Below are 20,443 nucleotides of genomic sequence, written 5' to 3'. Positions count from 1 at the left end.
CCATCCATAAAAAAGAATCATGCCATTTTCAGCAACATGGATGGATCTAGAGAGTATGCTGAGTGAAGTAAGTCCATCAATGAAAGACAAGTACCATATGATTTCATTCATGTGTAGAATTTAAGAAATAAAACACAGGAGAAAAGAGAAACCAAAAACCAGACTCTTTAGAGAACAAACAAATGGTTACAGGAGGAGAGGGGGTTGGGGAAATGGTTGAAGTAGGTGATGGGGATTAAGAGCACACTTAACTTGATGAGCACTGAGTAATATATGAAATTGTTGAATCACTATATTGTACACCTGAAATGAATATAACAGTATGTTAACTACACTAGAATTGTTGAAAAAGTATTTTGACAACTCCAAAATTTAAATATTTATAAAATAATATAAATCCTTTAGTTTATTATAATGTAAAACTAATTGCTAATAAACCTGTGAATTATTTGACCTGAAATTAATTAATTGTGTGTTGAAAGATACAACTGATGATTAGTTATTTGGTAATGATAAAATTATTTATTGAGTTTAGGCAATAAATTAACCATTTAAATAAATTTAATTATTTATTTTTAAGGATTTAATTATTTATTAGAGAGCGTGTGCACAAGTGGGCTTAGGAGCAGAGGAGAGAGAGAGGGAGCCACAGACTTCCCACTAACCAGGGAGTGCAATGTGGGCCTTGATCCCAGGACCCTGAGATCATAACCTGAAATGAAGGCAAATGCTTAACTGATTGAGCCACCTAGGCACCCCTAAAATAGATTATATGGGTTATTTGGACTGAGAAAGATGAGCAGCACTGAAAGAAAGTAGAAAGATCCATGAAATTTTCCTATGAGCACAATGTTACGATATTGTCTTATGTTAGTCTCTTAGTCTTTTGAAATACTATGTAGCAGTTTTAAACTTTCTGGATACTTATGCATACTTCTTGGAAATTTTGTTTTGCATTTTAGTTTTTTCCAAGATTAATGACAGAATTAATGGAACTACAAGAATTTTATGACCCAGATACAGTGGAACTTATGACCTGGATAAAGTAAGAATTGAACTGCTTTTAAGACTAATAATTGATTATTGCATGCTATCTGATTTCAGAGGAAATAATAAATTAATCCTTTTCCAAATTCTTCTCATAAAATTCAGAATTTTATTCCCATGCTTTTAGGGCTATTTAGTTTTCGATTGACTTACAATTCTAATTTTCTATTTGAACTCTCCACTGAAAATATAGCATTGAGGGGCACCTGGCTGACTCAGTCAGAATAGCATGTGACTCTTGATTACTTGGTTGTGAGTTCAGCCCCACATGGTTGTAGAGATTACTGAAATAAATAAAAAACTTAAAAAAGAAGAAAATATAGCATTGATAAATTTGAGACTCTTGGCATCAAATACCTAGAAATGTGGAATATAAAGGAACAATATTCCTTTAGATAATCAAGAGGATGCTTCTTTTGCCATGGGTTGGAAATGGATGAGCGGTGGATTGCTAGTCTTGGTAACCAAGTATACCAAAATTTAAATTTTTAATTTTAATACCAATGCCTGTTTTAATGCCCACACAGTACAGAAGATGTGGTCTTGGGCCAGTGGATTGTGGGGACTATAGTTAAGATACCTTTTTCCCTTTCCCAACACAGGCATATAACCAGGGGACCCTCAGAAGGCTACAGTGTCAATGATAGACTAACAAGTTACCCATAGAGTGCTAGAAGAAGATGATAAGAAAGTATGTCTTTCTTGGCCTCAGCTCTTGGTCAAAAAAAGTCTCTCTGAATTTGTATCAGTGGATCTGAATTCACATGTGTTTGCAGTTTGAAATTAGGCTTGTTTAATCCAGAAAACCCCCAGGCAAGAAATTATCATAAAAAGTGGCCCTGGGTTGGTTTGGAGGGCCTGATATGTTTTCAACCCAGGCTATACAGGTTTCCACAAATAAAACTTCATGAAAATGAGCTCTAAAATTACAAAACACATGAAGAAATAGTCTAACACAGCAAGAATCAACTGTTGTTTGTAATAAACAGCAGAATTAGACCTCTAGCTACTTTTAAATTTATTTATCTATTTATTTACTTAAGTAATCTCTATGCCCAATGTGACCCTGAGATCAAGAGGTGCATGCTCTTCCAACTCTACCAGCCAGATGCCCCAGACCTCTAGCAATTTCTAATAATAAAATTTGTTTATGTCAGTTTTTGCTGCATGATAGACTGCCACAAAACTTAGTGGCAACAAATGATAAATATTTTTTATTTGTACCATTTTGACAGTCAGCTGAATGGGGGAGGATTCTTCTGGTCTGGGGCAGCTGATCTGGGCCTGGGTAGTCTGGCATGGCCTCTCTCACCTGTCTAAAGGTATCAGCTGAAAGGATGGAATTGACTTGGCCCTGGGCCTCTCATCATCCATCCATGTAGCCTGGGCTCATTCACAGGGTAGTGGTTATAGAGTTCACGAGAGCATCAAGAGAGCACAAATGTCGTTGTCAAGCATTTTTAAAGTCTCTGCTCACTTTGTTGTTCTATTGGCCAAAGCAGGTCACTGAGCAAGACCAGCATTTGCTCCCCGAGCACAGGTATGGGAGGAGAATCTTTGCAGCCATTTTGCAGCTAGTCTACCCCATGGAAAGACACTATGAAATAACTACATTGAAAATTATTTAAGACGTAGAAGAAGAAACTAAAACATGAAAAAGAAATGAAACACTATCAAAAATAGCCAGGAAAATATGGAGGGGAAAGTAAAAATGTTTCTAGAATGAGGAATAAGTTTATAGAAGTGAGAATTGGTCTTATTACAAGGTCTTGTTACTGTAAATACACTCTTCATATTTCTAAGAATTGTTGTCTTTTGATCTCCCTTAACTGCTGCCCTTTAATATTTTTTTGTGAATTGTATTTACCATTGTGGAAGACTGACTATATAGCTTTGTGTTATCAATTAACAAAAGAGGAAGTTAAGTCTGGGTGTGTGATTTATCACAGTATTTTCAAAACCAGCACAGAGGCCTGAACATTGGACATTGTACACCAGGCAATAGGACATATATATTATTGTGGTATAATTATCCTGTTTCATGTTTGTTTCCCCATTACTGGGTGCACCCTGAAGTCAGTGGCTGTGTGTCTTCTTTTATTTCCAGAGCTTGGCATTGTCCCTAGCATATAGTAGATGAATATTGAATATTGAAAGTGATTGAACAAGTAAAGACATTGGAGCAATCCTTTGGGATCTGCTTTTAGATTTCCTAGTTTTGTAAGTGGCATCTGTTTGGGACTTTGGATCATGGTTCAAAGAGAAGTTCTAGGGACCCCTGGGTGGCTCAGCAGTTGAGTGTTGGCCTCGGCTTGGGGCGTGATCCTGGGGTCCCAGGATTGAGTCCCACGTCGGGCTCCCTGCATGGAGCCTGCTTCTCCCTCTGCCTGTGTCTCTGCCTCTCTCTCTCTCTCTCTCTCTCTCTCTCTCTCTCTGTCTCTCATGAATACATAAATCTTTAAAAAAAAAAAAAACACAACAAAGAGAAGTCAAGTCCTATATGTGTTATCTGTAGACAGGTACATGGTAAAGGTAGGGAAGAAGCAGGAGACGAATGGATTGGGAAGGAGTGGGGTTGTAGTGGGGGATAAATTTGACAATTCACACTATCACCATTGAATTGACCACTCTATATATAAGGTAGTAAATTCTTGTCACTATATATACCCTGCATTATTTTTTAATAGTATGTTTACCATCTGGTCTATATGTTTCTTGTCCTTTTTCCAATCTCTCTCAAAAGCAGAGACCTTGTCTCCACTCCACTTTAAAAAAAATGTCTATATTTTCAGCATTCAAAATACTCCTGGCACATAATAAGTATTCAGATTCTTTTTTAACGAATTCATAAATGAAATAAAACCTGACATCAAAACTCAAGTATACAATCATTGTTGAGTTGCCTGCTATTTCAGAGTTGGTATAAATCAGTGATCTAAATAGTAGTACCTTTTCAGTGTGTAAATCTGTGTGCTTCTTTGCAGAAGGCAAGCTCCGGTTGCAGCTGTGTTTGCAGGAAGTCCACAGTTAATGGGTGCAATTAAATTATGCACTGGATGGATGGTGACCAGCTTGCCTCTTTACAATGATGATGATCTTCTCAAGAGAAATGAAAATGTAAGACATTTTAGATTACACATTTGGATCTTTTTAACATTGCTCCCTATTTTAGTATCGCTCTGTAATGATGCATATGTTCCTGGTTAGCTAGGAAAATCCAAACAATTTTAGAGTCAATTAGCTTTAGTTTTTAAAAAGCTGTGTAATATGTTTAAGCAGGAGGAGAGCCAAAATTAAAATACTAAGTTCCTTATTTCATGAATAGTAAAATGATATGTTTCTAGGAGAAACATTTAATTTTCCACGAAGTTTCAAAGGAACTGCTATGTCCTATTTGGAAAATATCTTTGTTCTCAATTACATTATTGAAGAAAGGCTGTCAGTTAATATCTTTTTTTTTTAAGTTTTTTTTTTTTATTTATTCATGAGAGACACAGAGAGAGAGAGAGAGAGAGGCAGAGACACAGGCAGAGGGAGAAGCAGGCTCCATACAGGGAGCCCGATGTGGGACTCGATCCTGGGTCTCCAGGATCACACCCTGGGCTGAAGGCAGGCACTCAATGGCTTAGCCACTCAGGCGTCCCTGTCAGTTAATATCTTGATACACTTTGTATTTCCAAGCTAAAATTGTATCTCATTTTGGTTTATTTTTCAGTATGGGCTGTTACTAATAACTTAGTGTAACATTAGAATGATAATCTAATTACTATTCAGAGAATATATTATTTTGAATGTTTGGTCTGGATATAAAAGTTAACTTCATCTGAAAGCAGTGACTAACTGAACCTGAATTCCAAATACTCTCTTTTTCAGTTTGAAAGAATTTCATAAGGTTTTTAAGTATGCTCTAAGATGAGGTAGTATAGCAATATAGAATTTAGACACAAAGAATGCAGATTCTGGAATTAGAACACCTAGACTCAAATGCTCCTTCTGCCGTGTCCTAGCTCTGTGACCTTGAACAAGTTTCTTTTCTCTTTTTAAGATATTTTTTAAATTTTTATTTATTTTTTTATTGGAGTTCAATTTGCCTCTTTTTAAGATTTAAAAACATTTTAAAAAAAATATATATGTGTTTTTAAGATTTTATTTATTTATTCATGAAAGACAGACAGAGAGACAGAGAGAGAGAGAGAGAGGCAGACACAGGCAGAGGGAGAAGCAGGCTCCATGCAGGGAGCCTGATGTGGGACTCGATCATGGGTCTCCAGGACCAGGCCCTGGGCTGAAGGCGGCGCTAAACCGCTGAGCCACCTGGGCTGCCCCTTAAATATATTTTTGAAAGATTTTATTCATTTATTTGACAGAGATTACACAAGCAGGGGGAGCAGCAGGGAGAGGGAGAAGCAGGCTCCCTGCTGAGCAGAGAGCCCAACTTGGGGCTCGATCCCAGGACCTTAGGATTATAACCTGAGCCGAAGGCAGATGCTTAACCAACTGAGCTATTCAGGTGCCCCCTTTTTTGTTTAACTTTCAGTTAAAATACAGTATAATATTAGTTTCAGTTGTACAATATAGTGATTCAGCACTTCTAATCTCTGCACCCAATGTGGGGCTCAAACTTACAACCCCGAGATCAAGAGTTACTTGCTCTGCTGACTGAGCCAGCCATGAACCCTCTTTTCTTTTTCTTTTTTTTTGCATTTCCACAATGGCTTTTTAAAAAAATGGAAGTATAATTGACATGTAACATTATATTAGTTTCATGTGTGCAATGTAATGATTTGGTATTTATATATATTGCAAAATGATTACCACAATAAGTCTAGTTCATGTCTGTCACCATGATAGCTATAAATGTTTTTTCTTGTGCTGAGAACTTTTAAGATATACTCCCTTAGCAATTTTTGAATGTGCAATACAGTGTTACTGCTGTATTGCACACTCAAAATACTGTAACATAGCAATACACTATGCTCTACACTTACTTTATAACTTTATGTTTGTGCCTTTTGACTCCCTCTACCCATTTTTACTGACCTCCCATCCCTTACCTCTGGCAACCACCATTCTTTTTTCTGTATCTGTGAGGTTGGTTGTTTTGTTCTTAGATTCCACATGAAAGTGAGATCATACAGTATTTGTCTTTGTTTGACTTATTTCACTTAGCATAATATCCTCAATGTCCATCCATATTGTTGCAAATGGCAAGATTTTATTCTTTTTTGTATATTCTTTTTTGATTTTATTTTTTAAATAGTTTTCTATTTATAAGTACACATACACATATATACTATGTTTTCTTTATCTGTTCATTCATTGATGAACATTTAGGTTGTTTCCATATCTTGGCTGTTATAAATAATGCTGCTGCAAACATGGTTGTATATATCTTTTTGAATCAGTATTTTCATTTCCTTTGGATAAATACCCAGAAGTGGAATTGTTAGATGATGCGGCAGTTCTATTTTTAATTTTTTTAACGATTTTATTTGTTTATTTGAGAGAGAGGGAGAAAGCATGAGCAAGGGGTAGAGCAGAAGGATAAGCAGGCTCCTCACTGAATGGGGAGCCCCATACAGGGCTTGATCCCAGGACTGCGGGATCATGACCTGAGCTGAAGGCAGATGCTGAACCAACTAAGCTACCCAGGTGCTCCTATTTTTAATTTGTTTGAGGCAACTTCATACTGTTTTCCTTAGTGGCTGTACCACTTTACCTTCCCATCCACAGTGCAAGTGTTCCCTTTTCTCCACAGCCTCAGCAGTACTTATTTTTTGCCTTCTTGATCCTAGCCATTCTAACAGTTGTGAGATAATATCTCATCGTGGTTTTAATTTGCATCTCTCTGATGATAAATGATGTCAAGCACCTTTTCATGTACCTGTTTGCCATCCATTTTTCTTCTTTGGAAGAATGTCTATTTAGATCTTCTGCCCATTTTTTTTTCCTGCCCATTTTTTAATCAGATTTTTTTAAATTGAGCTGTATGAGTTTTCTATATATTTTGGATATTAACCTCTGATCAGTTATGTGATTTGTGAATATTTTCTCCTATTCATTAGGTTGCCTTTCATTTTGTTGATGGTTTTCTTTGCAATGCAGAAGCTTTTTAGTTTGATGTAGTCCCACTTGTTTATTTTTGCTTTTGTTGCCTTCATGTTTGCTGTCAAATCCAAAAAAATAATTGCCAAGACCAATGTCAGAGACTCACCACCTGGGGTGCCTGGGTGGCTCAGTTGGTTGAACGTCTGGCTCTTGGTTTCAGCTGGGGTCATGATCTCAGCTCAGGGTCCTGGAATTTAGCCCCAGATCGTGCACTATGCTCAGCAGGGAACATGTTTGAGGATTCTCTCTCTCTCCTCCTCTCTCGGCCCCGCCCCCTATTCTCTTCCTTTATTTTGCAAATAAATAAATTTTGTTTTAAAAAAAAGAACTTACAAAAATAAAAAAAATAACTTACCAATTATGTTTGCTTCTAGATATTTTATGGTTTCAGGTCCTACATTCAAATTTCTAACCCATTTGGGTTAATTTTTGTGTATTGTGTACAATAGCAGTTCAATTTCATTCTTCTGCATGTTGCTTTGCAGTTTTCCTAGCTTCATTTATTGAAAAGATTGTCCTTTCCCATTGTATTTTTTTTTACTCCTCTGTTGTAAATTAATTGACCATGTGTGCGTGGGTTTATTTTTGGACTCTCTGTTTTGTTCCATTGATCTACGTATCTGTTTATCCTGGTTTGGATTATTGCAGCTTTGTAATATAGTTTGCAGTTAGGGAGCATGATTCCTCCAGCTTTGTTCTTTCTCAAGCTTTCTCTGACTCTTCAGGGCCTTTTTTGGTTCCATACAAAATTAGGATTGTTAGTTCTATTTCTGTGAAAAATGCAATTGGAATTTTGGTGGGGATTGCATTGAATCTGTAGATTGCTTTAGGTAGGGAATATGGTCATTTTAACAGTATTAATTCTTCTAATCGATGAAACTAGAATATCTTTCATTTGTATCTTCTTCAGTGTCTTTAATTTTGAGAAGTTTCTGAATCTGGAAATAATAATAGTTCTTAAGTCCTAGTTGTGAAAATTAAATGAGAGAATGCAGTATGCCTGAAACATAGTAAACCTTAAATATTAGTTATTATTGTGTTCTTATTTACTATTAAATTATACATGCACACACACAGAATCATTGAAAGTATGAAGAGGAGCTCAAAAGCAGGAATAATCAGTTCTGCCTTCAAAAACCCAAGTCTTCATTAATGGCATTCCATTGATCTGGGCTTTGAAGAACTCTTAGAAACTTGTTTGGAAAAAGAATGCATATGATTCCAAGCTGAAAAAGTAACATGAGCTATGAAATTTGTATAGCCATAGCCATGAAACTAAAAAATAAAATGAGGCCAAATTCTGAAGGACCTGGACTGTCATGCTGAAGAATTCAGACTTACCCTTGAGGCATTTGGGAGTTATCAAAGACCTTTAATAAGCCTGGGAATGGAATGCTTAGATCTGTTTTTGAGAGTTAATTATGGTCAGAGCAGAAAGAACGATTGAAGCAAGGAGAGGTCAGAGATGAAGAGATCTACCTGGGAGTGATTTGTGTGAAAGACAACAGCTGCCTTTGACTAGTATTTGCTGTACTTTGAAAGGGTAGAGTCTCTTAGAATGTATAGAGCATATTTCTGAACTTTATTTTTTGTGGATTTCTTTGTTGTCTTATGATTAGTCTTTTCCTAATATAGAATTTCAAAATCACTTATAATTAGGTCAAACTTCTAATTAGGTTTTAATAAAATTTAAACATTTTAGAGTTTAATGTTTTATGTAACTTGACTATGAGAATAGGAACCATTTTCTTTTCCAAAACTTTGTCTTTCTCTATAGTGTCTAGTACGTAGCAAGTACTGAATAAATTTATTGTTAAACTAAAATTCAAATCAAACTCCATAAATGAGACCATATAATTTGAATTAGGTACTATCTATAATTCATAACATTTAACTAATCTTGTATAATCTCCTAGGCCAGTGATTCTCAAATCTGGAACTGTTAGGCCCCTGGGGGCATTTGGCAATGAGTAGAGACATTTTGACTGTTCTAACTATAGGAGGAATTCTACAGATATCTAGTGGGTAGGGACCAGGAATACTGCTGAATATCCAACAGTACACATAACAGTCTTCTTCTGTCCTAACAAAGAATTATGTAGCTCAAGATGTCAATAGTGCTGAGATTGAGAAACCCTATCTATCAGTTCTGTTATTGACATTGCAAAGAAGTGGGCTTTTTTAAATGCCCCATGAATATGTTACAGTTTCTCAAAATTTAAGAATATATGTGAAAAACAATAAATAGAAATAGACTGGAAAGAACTATTTCCATTGGAATGTATTTAAAAGTAAAATGAGGGGCACCTGGGTGGCTCTGTGGTTCAGTGTCTACCTTTGGCTCAGGTCATGATCCTGGGGTTGTGGGACCAAGTCCCGCATCATGTTCCCTATAGGGAGTCTGGTTCTCCCTCTGCCTATGTCTCTGCCTCTTACTTGTGTCTCTCATGAATAAATAAATAAATAAAATCTTAAAAAAAAAAAAAAAAGTAAAGTGACTAAGAAATTTCCTCTTGGTTTATTAGCATTCTGTATACCAGAATATTCAGGTGAGTATCTCTATCATATTGGTGGACGTCCATTGGACCTGATGGCGCTGGATAGACGACAGTCATAACATGTAGTAGGTGGCTGCTGAGTATCAAATAGTTTAGGATCTTGTCCTATCTAGATTTCAAATCAGTATTTTTAGGACATATAGTATATGGTGCTTTTGGTTTAGCATTTCTGATTTTATTTTTTTCTAAAGGGTAGCAAGAGTTAGTCCAACGTTAGCATTTCAGAAAACCTGAAAAACTTTATTATCTAATAAGATCCAGAACTTACTATTTGATAAGATCAGCAAAATTGTAATGAAAAATACCACAGAATCAAGACAAGTTTTAAGCATTTTTGCTCATTGAGTATTTTGTGACAGTGGTCAAATTATATTTAATCTTGCTGATTTTATCTCATGTATAAATGAGTATAAAATACTCTGTACATGGGGTGGGGGGGGGGGAAATCCCTGGGTAGCTCAGCAGTTTGGCGCCTGCCTTTGGCCCAAGGTGTGATCCTGGAGTCCCGGGATCGAGTCCCACGTCAGACTCTCTGCGTGGAGCCTGCTTCTCCCTCTGCCTGTGTCTCTGCCTCTCTCTCTCTCTCTCTCTCTCTGTGTCTCTCATGAATAAATAAATAAAATCTTTAAAAAAAAATTCTCTGTACATGCTAAGAAAGATAGTAGGAACCATTCTAACTCAATAATGAAACGACAAGCCTTAAGAAATGGGCAAAGCCCGTTTGCAGCAATGTGGATGAATCTTGAAGGCATTATGCTAAGTGAAAGAAGTCAGATAAAGACAAATAACTGTATGATAACCCTTAAATATGGAATCTAAAAAAGCCAAATTCATAGAAACAGTAGTATGGTGGTTACCAGGGGCTGGAAGGTAAGGGCATGGGGACATGTTGGTCAAAGTGTACCAACTTCCAGTTATGAGATGAGTAAGTTCGGGGGATCTAATATACAGTATGGTGATTATGGTTAATAGTACTCTATTTAAAAAAAAATACTGTATTTACATACTTGAAAGTTTCTAAGAGAGTAAATCTTAAATGTTCTCATCAGAAAAAAGAAATGGTAATTATTTGACATGATGGAGGTGCCAGCTAATGTTATGGTGGTAATAACTGTGCAGTATTTAAGTGTGTCAAATCAATATGTTGTATACCTTAAACTTGCAAAATATTATGTGTCGATCATATCTCAGTAAAGCTGGGGGGAAAATGGCCAAAGGATTGAATGGACATTTCTCCAAAGAAGACATACAGTGGATAGTGAGTGAATTGTGTGAATGTAAGCTTCTTGAGGGCAGGAATCAAGTCTTAGTAAATAGCTTTATTTTCTGTAGATAGTGCTTAATACTAAGTCTTAGTAGATGTTTCAAATAACACATTTTAAATGTTTTTGAATTACTGTTTTAATTCTATTCTTTCAGATCTATCAGATCTATTCAAAGCGATCTGCTGAGGATATTTATAAAATACTGACATCCTACAAGGCTAATTACCTAATTGTAGAGGATGCTATCTGCAATGAGGTGGGAACCATGAGAGGCTGTAGAGTGAAAGATTTATTAGACATTGCAAATGGCCACGTAAGTAACCACTTGAGAGGTTAAATCTCTTTGAGAAAAAGACATTTTAACTTTTACTCTTCAAACTTATTTTTGGGACTTAACTAAGAATATAATTAAAAGTGATATAGCAGCGCGGTGGGGGGGAGCATTAAAAGTAGTTTGAAGTATTTTTTTCAATGTACAAAAGAAAATTTGGGCATTTTTGCAGAAAAAAATTTTACCAATACCTGGATTCCTTATTCATTGCCTATACTTTGTTTGTATTCCACATTTATATACAAAAGATGGCATAATTTGAACAATGATTTTATTTTAGCTTATTATAATCTAAAGAGCAGCTGGTTGCATTGTTACATTATGTTGAGAATTTTCTGATAATTTGATTTATAGCTAGAAAAATTGCTTACTAAATCATCACAGTCCCTATTATCCACAAAAATTAGTGTATTCAGAACTCCTTTGGTTTTTAGGATTTAGCTATATTTTAACTTTTCATTGACTTCGGCTATTTGACCAAACCTTTTTACTTCTCAGCCTGTAATGCATATATTATATATCTGGCAATTAAAAAGAGGAGTTTATATATCTGGTAATTAGTGTTGTCTGGAATGGGTGCCTTTACTCCTGGGAAGTTGCGGTTGGATGACCTTAGAATTTCAGTTGGCCATTTTGAGTTGATATGCATGTTCTATTCAGGTAGCAACCAAGATTTTTTTTCTGTCTCTTCCTAAATAATAAGCTTATTATTATTATTCTCTTATTGTCCCAGACCAGTTTGGAGGTGAGAAATTAGTTTTTATGATTTCCACCTTTGTCTTTCCTCATGACCCCTTAATTCTGGAAAATAAGTGTATTCTGTTTTCTGCTTCATGTATTTTGAATTTCCTCTTTTTGGTACTTGATATCTGTGATCTTTGGCCTAATGGGTGACACCATGGAATTTTATTAAACATCAGGTATTCAGTAATTACTGCTGTGTTGCTGCCTGCTGTCTGGAGCCTTTTAATTCTGATCTTGGCTATCTTTCTGTTCCGTTTTAAAGATCAAATTACTTCTTTCATATAATACTGGGCACGGACTTAAAGCTACTTCATTTTTTTATTCTAAAAGATGGTTCTCTGACATTTTTACTCAGCATTAGGAGAATGTTTAACATTTTAGTATAGAAAACCCTTCAAACTAGTTAAGCTGTCTTAGTGAACATCAAGGTGAGAATATAAAGATTTTCACTGGATAAGTCACAAAAACTTGATTACTAGATAATTGTGAGTCATTTCTACATTAGAAGAGTTTGAATATATATTAAGAATGTGTCCATTTCTCAGTCTTAGTAGGCTCCATGATAAGTTAGAGGAATGATAATGAACTAGAGAGACAGTCTTCTATATTTGAGGATTTCTATATCTTTTTGAAAATTGGAAACACTTTTTACTGATTTCTCAATTTCAGTGGGAAGCTGAAGAGTTTAATGGAAATGATAACTCTCTTAATAAAGGGGGTTCTAGGGTTGTTCAACAATGTAAGATCATCTTAGTCCATGTATAGCAATAATATATTTTTTATATCAATAAGTCATTTGTACATTGTATTTCTCTTATAAACTTAATAGCTTTTTTAATATTGTGTTTCATATCTTTCGATAGGTAGTTTGTGAAGAAGGTGACAAGTTAACCTACTCAAAATATGGGCGATTTTGTCATGAGGTCAAAATTAACTATTCTCCATATGTGAATTATTTCACTAGAGTGTACTGGAACAGATCCTACTTTGTATATAAAATCAACACTGTGATATCCTTTCAGTCTTGAAAGATAGCAGAGCCTTCATTTCAAAGACTTATATCACTTGAAGTAAAATGTGATTTTCTTCTTACCTACATGGTGTCTTTTAGAAATCAGAGTATGGACGTTTGAAATGCTGCTGCTTTTTCCCTCTTTGCTATTAACTGGATCCAGAGTTCTGTGGGGTATAGAACATCAGGCATTACTGTCCTTTGGTAAAATGTCACATCTACCACTCTGTAATATTCTGGTCAGATGTTTTCCTTATCGTTACATGGTCTTTAAAGACTTTATATTCTCAACTATTATAAAATTGTCCTTATAAATCTTCATTCTGTCATAACATAGGTCTTGAATTTGATATGTTCAATGTCAGAGTATATTTCTCAAACATAACATTTAATAAATATGTCATTTAATGTCATATAATTATAGACTAGAAGGAAGGACCTCTTCTTACCCTCAAGGCAGTTCTGAAGGTATTTCATGGTTTATAATAGAATTGAAATGTTAAAATAAAAACCAATTTAAATGTTAGCTGAAACTATGTGACATTTAAATTAAAATTTATAAATTGTGTAAAGGAATGTGATTTGATGGATATACACATAAAGATATATCCAGATTTTCCATGATACTGCTCATCATCTGCTGCTTATATAACCATGCACTTTCTTAGTAAAATGTAGTACATGATCTTGCATTTTATTATTTTACAACTATTAAGTGGTTAGCTTTTTTCACTTATGCTCATAAATTTAATATCAATTTAATCATGATAAAACAGTAACTCTTGTTACCTAAATATTTTTAAAACAGACATTTAAAAGAATGTTGTTCAGGTTTTTGAAAGATATGGAATGGGATATACAGCCTATTCACATGTTCTACTGAAGTATTAAGTGAAAAATTAAATCTTCACAAGAATAAGAATATTCTGACATTAGTGACTAAAATGACAAACTAAAATGAACAATTTCTGGGGAGAAATGGGCTGATGCTATTAAACATATTTCTGCATACAGATCTGTTTATTATAAAACACAAATGCTATTATTTAGGAAACAATGGTACAGTCTTCAACATTAAGAACAAAATGACAATTTTAATAAAATTCACAACAGTTTCATAACCTAAACGCAACATTCCTTTAGGTTCAATGTTTTCATATTTTTAATCATTTATTAAAAGAAATTATTAAATGATTAGTTGGGCTGTATAAAGAGATTCAGGATAGATGTATCATTTTAATAAGATGGGATGCATGTTTAGTTTTACCTTATACATATGTTTAGTGAACAGATTTTTAAAATTTTCACTTGTTAGAGTGCTGTAAAATTGCATTTTCAGTACTCTGAATTAACTGCATTAGAAGGGAGCATCTTTTCATTATCTTTATTTTTTTGTTATATATATATCTTTGTTGTTTTGTTTTTAAGTAAAAAAGCACAAGCATTCTTAAGCTCTAGGATGCTTTGCTTTTTTGGAGCCTCACAATTGTTTGATGGCAGTGTCATATATCTAATGCTGCACTAGTTTTATTTGTTCTCATTTCATGCTTTATGTAATTTGTAACAGTTCTATTAACATAGTTGAAGGTAGGGCATATCAGGTTATCTATACATTTTAATAGTGAGTCACTAGTATTTAGCTTCAAGCCTTATGAAAATATTACTGTGGCTACCTGAGTACACAGTGAATAGTTACCTGGTGGTCCTTATGATCAGAGCATGTAAAACAATGCTATTTCAAAGTCAGCTTGCATATTTTGAAAGGGAAATAGAATAACATAAATAGCATGAAATATTTAATTGAATTTTTATTGATTTATATTATCAATTATGCTGAGTTACTTTGTGTGTTTTTTGTTTTTGGCTTTTGACATATACATACTAATAAGTTTCTTTTCCTTCTGTCAACTTTTTAAAATAGATTTGGAGAAACTTACTTTTTTAAATGATAAATTTTTTAGTCAGCATCAGTTGAAAAGGAAAATGTAAGGTTTATTATAGAAGTAACAATACTGGATATAAGAAATTAGCTTACTTGCTTCTATTTTAACTGTAGTTAAAACAGTAGCAGTAGAAAACTTTGAGTGAGGAGCATTTAATTAATTTCTTTGCTTATTTGTAGGGTAATAGATGATTTAAAGTTTTGCAAGTAATTCCATTTGAGTAACTTACAGTTGTTGATTTGACAATAAAAATCTATGAAAGGAAACAAAGTGTATGGTTTTAGGATGGAAGCAGTTTCTCAAAGAAATACAAAACATACTTTGCCCTTGATGTTGCAAAAGCATTGAAATAAGTGCCTTAACTTTTGTTTACTTCTTATTGTTCAAAAATTACTATTGACTTTTTTCTTTTCTGTAAGAAGATTTTGATATCTTTTTCCTCATCATTAAGCACAGAGAAAGACTCCTCACTATGATATTTTCAGTATTAACTTTATTTCATTAATAAGCAAATCTTTGGTAAGGGTCCCAAGGGGATTTCTAGCCTGCTAAATTAATTTATTTAGCTTCCCAAATGCCAAACAGTCTAATAAATAAAAATTGATAAGGTGTATGGTATTGACTCTGTGCTGGTTTGTATTTTTTTCCAACTTTGAGATCTGTAACTTGGTGCTTTTTGTTAGACTATCCCGGTATCACAGCCTCGGGAGTATGCATTGTACTTCAGGATTAACTTTTTTTCTTCATTGCTTTTTGAGTACATAGATGGCATGTTTCTTCAGGACATTAACCCAAACCACCAGTAGCCTCACTGTTGTGGCGCTCTTACATGTACTCCAGGTTGATTCAAGGAAGAGCAGAAATGGAGGTCAAAGTGTGTTACATGTTGGGGCTGGAAAATATGCTTTAAAACAGTAGGTTATTAATTTCTTGAAGGGCACAGTGAACAGCCATCTTACTCAACTGTTTTGTTTTTGGAAAACCACTTGTTTTTTGGCCCTTTCTATTTTTGAACTGTTAAAACATTTTATTGCCTTTAGTGTGTAGATAAAAGTAGTGCCTCTCTTTATAAAATTGATGGGATTTCTAAAAGTTGTATGTAAGTCAATCTTTCTGGTAAATTTATTTTAAGTGCATGAATATTTAAAAATCACGTGTTACAAATTATTCTGTATATTTAAGAACCTTTTGTAAAGCAAGTAACTACTTCATAATTTACATCCCAATATATGCTCTCATTTGTCCACTTTTAAAAATATATAGTCTCTATTGTTGCTATTTGTTAATAGTTTTAGATCTCGACATGTATTAAAATCACAACTTTAAAAAGTTGCAAGTGAAATTGAACAATTTCTTCTTAAAATAATAGCTCATTATTAACCTTTTGAATGTTTAGAGTTTAATATTTTAAAATCAGATTTGAAAATCGCAAAGAATATATTTTATTCAACTATTTTCCATCCATTAAGTTTTCTATACATTATACCTACTTGTTTTCTGTAATAAAAAAGGGTTATTTAAACACCAGATTTGACGAATTTAGCAAAAAGTCCTCTTTCAATCATTTGCTTATGTCCCTTAGAATTTGTAACATTTTACTCTTGGCTTATGAAATCCTAAGTGCAGTTCTATGAGAGATACAGTGAACATCTGACCACTATATTTAGTGGAATAATGGTATCAGATAGAAAAATGCATTCCAAGCTTCTAGTTTGAGATATCTCATAAACAACTTTTTAATATTTTAAGTTGGTAGCTTTGTACAGCTATTTAGCAAAGATGAATACAGTTGCTATTATGTATGTTGACTTCTGAATCATATCGCTAACAATGTATAACAGATTAAATGTGTTCCTCCTGTACTAAAGTTACATCTTTCCAAAAGAATAAAAGTCAATTTCAATAAATATAAATCCTTTAAAAGAGTTGGGTTATAAAGTAGTTTACTTCAGATTTTGTAACATTAAATGTACTTTTATCAAGAATGAAATTATTTATTTCATGCTTAATTACACTCCTTGTTTTGTTTCTATAATAAAACTTTTTAGAATTTTAAGTTGTCTTTCATTTATGTGTATCTTTTTGTTATAGCTTTAATGAGACATAACTTATATACTATTTAATTCACTCATTTAAAGTCAGTTCAACAGTTTTTAGTATATTGAGTTGTGCAGTTATCACCACAATTAACTTTAGAACATTTTTAGCACCCCAGAAAGAAACCCCATACCTTTTGGCTGTCACCCTAAACCACTCTATCCTTAGGCAACTCTTACTAATAATATACTCTCTGTCTCTGTATTTGCCTATTCTGGACATTCCGCGTAGATGGACTGGACATTCCATATAGATGGAATCATGATATATGGTCTTTTGTGACTGGCTTCTTTATTTAGCATAAGGTTTTCAAAATTCATTCATGTTGTTGTAAGTATCCCTTTATTGCCAAATAACATTCCACTGTATGGATGTACCACATTTTGCTTATCTGTTCATCAATTGGTGGATGTTTGGGTTTCCACTTTCTGGCTATTACAAACAATCCTTACTATGAACACTTGTGTACAAATTTTGGGGTGGTATAGGTTTTCCTTTTTCTTGAGTATATATCTAGGAGTAGAATGATAAACTGCTTACATCCACTAGGATGGCTGTGATCAAGGAGCAAGGTAATGAGCAAGTGTTGGCAAGGAGAGGGAGAAGTTGGAAAGCTCATACATTGCTGCAGGGATTGTTAAAGTGGTACAGCCGTTTTGAGAACCAGTCTGGCAGTTCCTCAGTTACCACGGTTATCATAGAACCCAGAAATTCTACTCGAGTTGGATGCTCAACCGACTGAGCTACCCACGTGTCCCGATGGAGCATTTTTATATGTGTATGAAGTAGATCTTACATGTATCCTACTTGTAGTTTGTTGAGCTTCTCGATTACATACATTAAGAATTTTCTTTAAATCAAATTTGCAACTTCTCATATTCCTGTTGTACTTATGGTGGGGTGTTTAATGGTGACCCACATTTCCCTGAGGCTCTGTTGACTTTTCATTTTTTTCCTCTTTGTCCTTTGAATTGCATAACCTCTATCAATCTGTCTTCCAGTTTGCTAATTTCGTCGGTTCAAATCTACTTCTGAGACTCTCTGAATTTCCGTGTGTGTGTGTGTGTGTGTGTGTGTGTGTGTGCCTGTACCGTTATTCTCTCTATTGATGTTCTCTATTTATAGTAACTGTGGGTACCCCCTGGAGCTTGTTATTATAGTTGGCTTATTTGCTGAGCTTCGGCTGAACTAGTTTAGTGAGGTCTGTTTCCTCCACACTATGGAGCCTCTGATGTTGGTCCTCAGACACCACCACCCTGAGCAGGTACATGGTCACCCCGGGGTGACTGTGCTTTTAGCAGGGCTCTGACCGTCCCTTTCCTTGGTCTTACGCAGCTGTGAAACTCTACTAGTCATCTCTCCAGCTTGTTATATTGTTTTTTTTTTTTTTTTAAGGTTTTAGTTATTCATGAGAGACACACAGAGGAGAGAGAGGCAGAGACACAGGTAGAGAGAGAAGCAGGCTCCATGCAGGGAGCCCGACGTGGGACTCGATCCCGGGTCTCCAGGATCGCGCCCTGGGCTGCAGGTGGCGCTAAACCGCTGAGCCACCAGGGCTGCCCCGTTGTATTGTTTTCAACGATCTCCTGAGGCATAAATTGCTTCACAACCTGATCCAATTAAATCCTGTCTCCTTTGTTTTTTTTTTTTGTTTTGTTTTGTTTTTAAATTTTTATTTATTTATGATAGTCACACACAGAGAGAGAGAGAGAGGCAGAGACACAGGCAGAGGGAGAAGCAGGCTCGATGCACCGGGAGCCCGACGTGGGATTCGATCCCGGGTCTCCAGGATCGCGCCCTGGGCCAAAGGCAGGCGCTAAACCGCTGCGCCACCCAGGGATCCCAAATCCTGTCTCCTTTGAAGGGGTAGTTTGCTGGTAGTTGGGGGAAGGGGGAGCAAATGACTGGTTTGTCCTAATGCCAAGAGGGCTCTTTGTCTCTTTCCTTGCTTCTTCTTAATTGCTTTCCACCAAAATCTTTGTTGTTTGGAATACCCTTAAGCTTGAACTTCCCTGCACTCTGTTTCAAACAAAGACGGTTCTTTTGGAGGTAGCTGTGGAGCTCTCTGTTGTACGTCCTGGTTTTCTCTGGGCAAAAATCACTGAGCCACAGCGCTGGAGCTGGCACTGGGGGCAGTTGTGTGTCTACGCGGCATTCCTACTTTAGGAGCAGGCTTCTGGGTGGAGATGATAGCCTCTGTGGTCTTAACACGGCTCTCCCCATCCGGAACCTGCACCCTCCGAGTCGGCTGGGGTGACAATGACCAGTGTGCTGTGCCTAAGATAGAGTCTCTACTCTTTAAAAAAAACTTTAATTTTTAAAGATATTATTTATTCATTCATAAAAGACAGAAAGGGAGGCCATGGGAGAGGGAGGCTTGTCGCAGAGCAGGTCCTGGGATCTTGACGTGAGCCGGAGGCAGGCCCGAAATGGAATGAGCCGCCCAGGTGCCCAGAGTCTCTACTCCTAACCTGGGGGCTGGTTGTCACTTGATGTGACATCAAGTCCCATGTCTCTTTAAAATCCCAGTGTACAAGGGAAACCACTTTTGAGGTCTTTTTAAGTCAACGTGATTGTACATAAACTTTGTTGGAACCGAAAGCCTGACTTGTGGCCCAGCACGTATGCGTGGCGCATCTGCGTCCAGAATGAGTAGCGGGAAGGAAAAGCGCGTTGCCCCGAGAGGGCTGTGCCTCCGTGTCCCCAGGCCCTGTGTTCCTGTACGATAGAACCGGAGTCCTGCCTGTCAGCTAACCTACAACCCATGAGCTTTTACAAGATGCGAAAAGGTACCTCGCCCTGTGAAAACTCTTCATTTCCCAGAACACTTTTTTTTTTTAAAGATTTTAAGTAATTTCTAGCATGGGGCTCGAACCCACAACCCCGAGAACAGGTCACAAGCTGCCCTGAGCCCGCCAGGCCCCCCCAGAGCACTTTGTGCCCTGTGAAGAGTGTTTCCTGGGCCGCTGTCCGCCGTGGGCTGGAATCACACTCCTTTTTTCCCTTTTAGAGCCCGCTGACAGGTGAGGAAGGGAACCCTCACCTCGGCCTCCCCTGGGGGCGCGGAGTGGGGCGCCGCCTCCGAGACCCCGGGCCCTCCGCCGCCTGCGCCCCAGGAGCCGCCCCCACCCCAGGCCGCGCCGGGCCTCACCCAGCTTGGCGGAGCTCGCGGAATAAAGAGGTTTCGGGTCGCCCGTGCCCTTCGGTCAGTTCCCAGGGACTGTCAAGGGTTGTTCTTTGGGAAGATGATGGTCAGCAGGCCCGCTCCGGCGCCCCTCACACCGCAGGTGCAGGTCCAGGTCCGGGTGTGCCATGTGCCCTGGGCCCGAGAGGTCAAG

General features: G+C 36.4%; 1 protein-coding gene and 1 long non-coding RNA gene across 12 annotated transcripts in view; one reads left to right on the top strand and one right to left on the bottom strand.

Annotated features, from left to right (window-relative positions):
- The window catches only part of DPY19L4 (dpy-19 like 4), a 62,427-nt gene extending 45,363 nt beyond the window's left edge, over positions 1-17,064 (top strand). For all 7 annotated transcript variants that reach the window (XM_072803873.1, XM_072803876.1, XM_072803872.1 and 4 more), the window contains 4 exons: positions 963-1,045; positions 4,032-4,164; positions 11,133-11,291; positions 12,917-17,064. In XM_072803873.1, coding sequence (XP_072659974.1) covers positions 963-1,045; positions 4,032-4,164; positions 11,133-11,291; positions 12,917-13,081 — 540 coding nt within the window. In that variant the 3' untranslated portion in view covers positions 13,082-17,064. The remainder of the gene's footprint in view (positions 1-962; positions 1,046-4,031; positions 4,165-11,132; positions 11,292-12,916) is intronic.
- LOC140620091 (uncharacterized) overlaps positions 1-17,337 on the bottom strand; it is a 38,959-nt gene extending 21,622 nt beyond the window's left edge. For all 5 annotated transcript variants that reach the window (XR_012019830.1, XR_012019831.1, XR_012019829.1 and 2 more), the window contains exons 1-3: positions 17,239-17,337; positions 13,147-13,232; positions 3,997-4,143 (exon numbers count right to left, since the gene is read on the bottom strand). This is a non-coding gene — a long non-coding RNA (uncharacterized lncRNA). The remainder of the gene's footprint in view (positions 1-3,996; positions 4,144-13,146; positions 13,233-17,238) is intronic.
- Between the last annotated feature and the right edge of the window lie 3,106 nt (positions 17,338-20,443).

The sequence above is a fragment of the Canis lupus genome, chromosome 28 (genome assembly GCF_048164855.1).
Source record: "Canis lupus baileyi chromosome 28, mCanLup2.hap1, whole genome shotgun sequence".
In the NCBI taxonomy this organism is placed as follows: Eukaryota; Metazoa; Chordata; class Mammalia; order Carnivora; family Canidae; genus Canis; species Canis lupus.
Note: the sequence above shows the minus strand (reverse complement) of the source record. Positions and strands in the feature narration are given on the sequence as shown.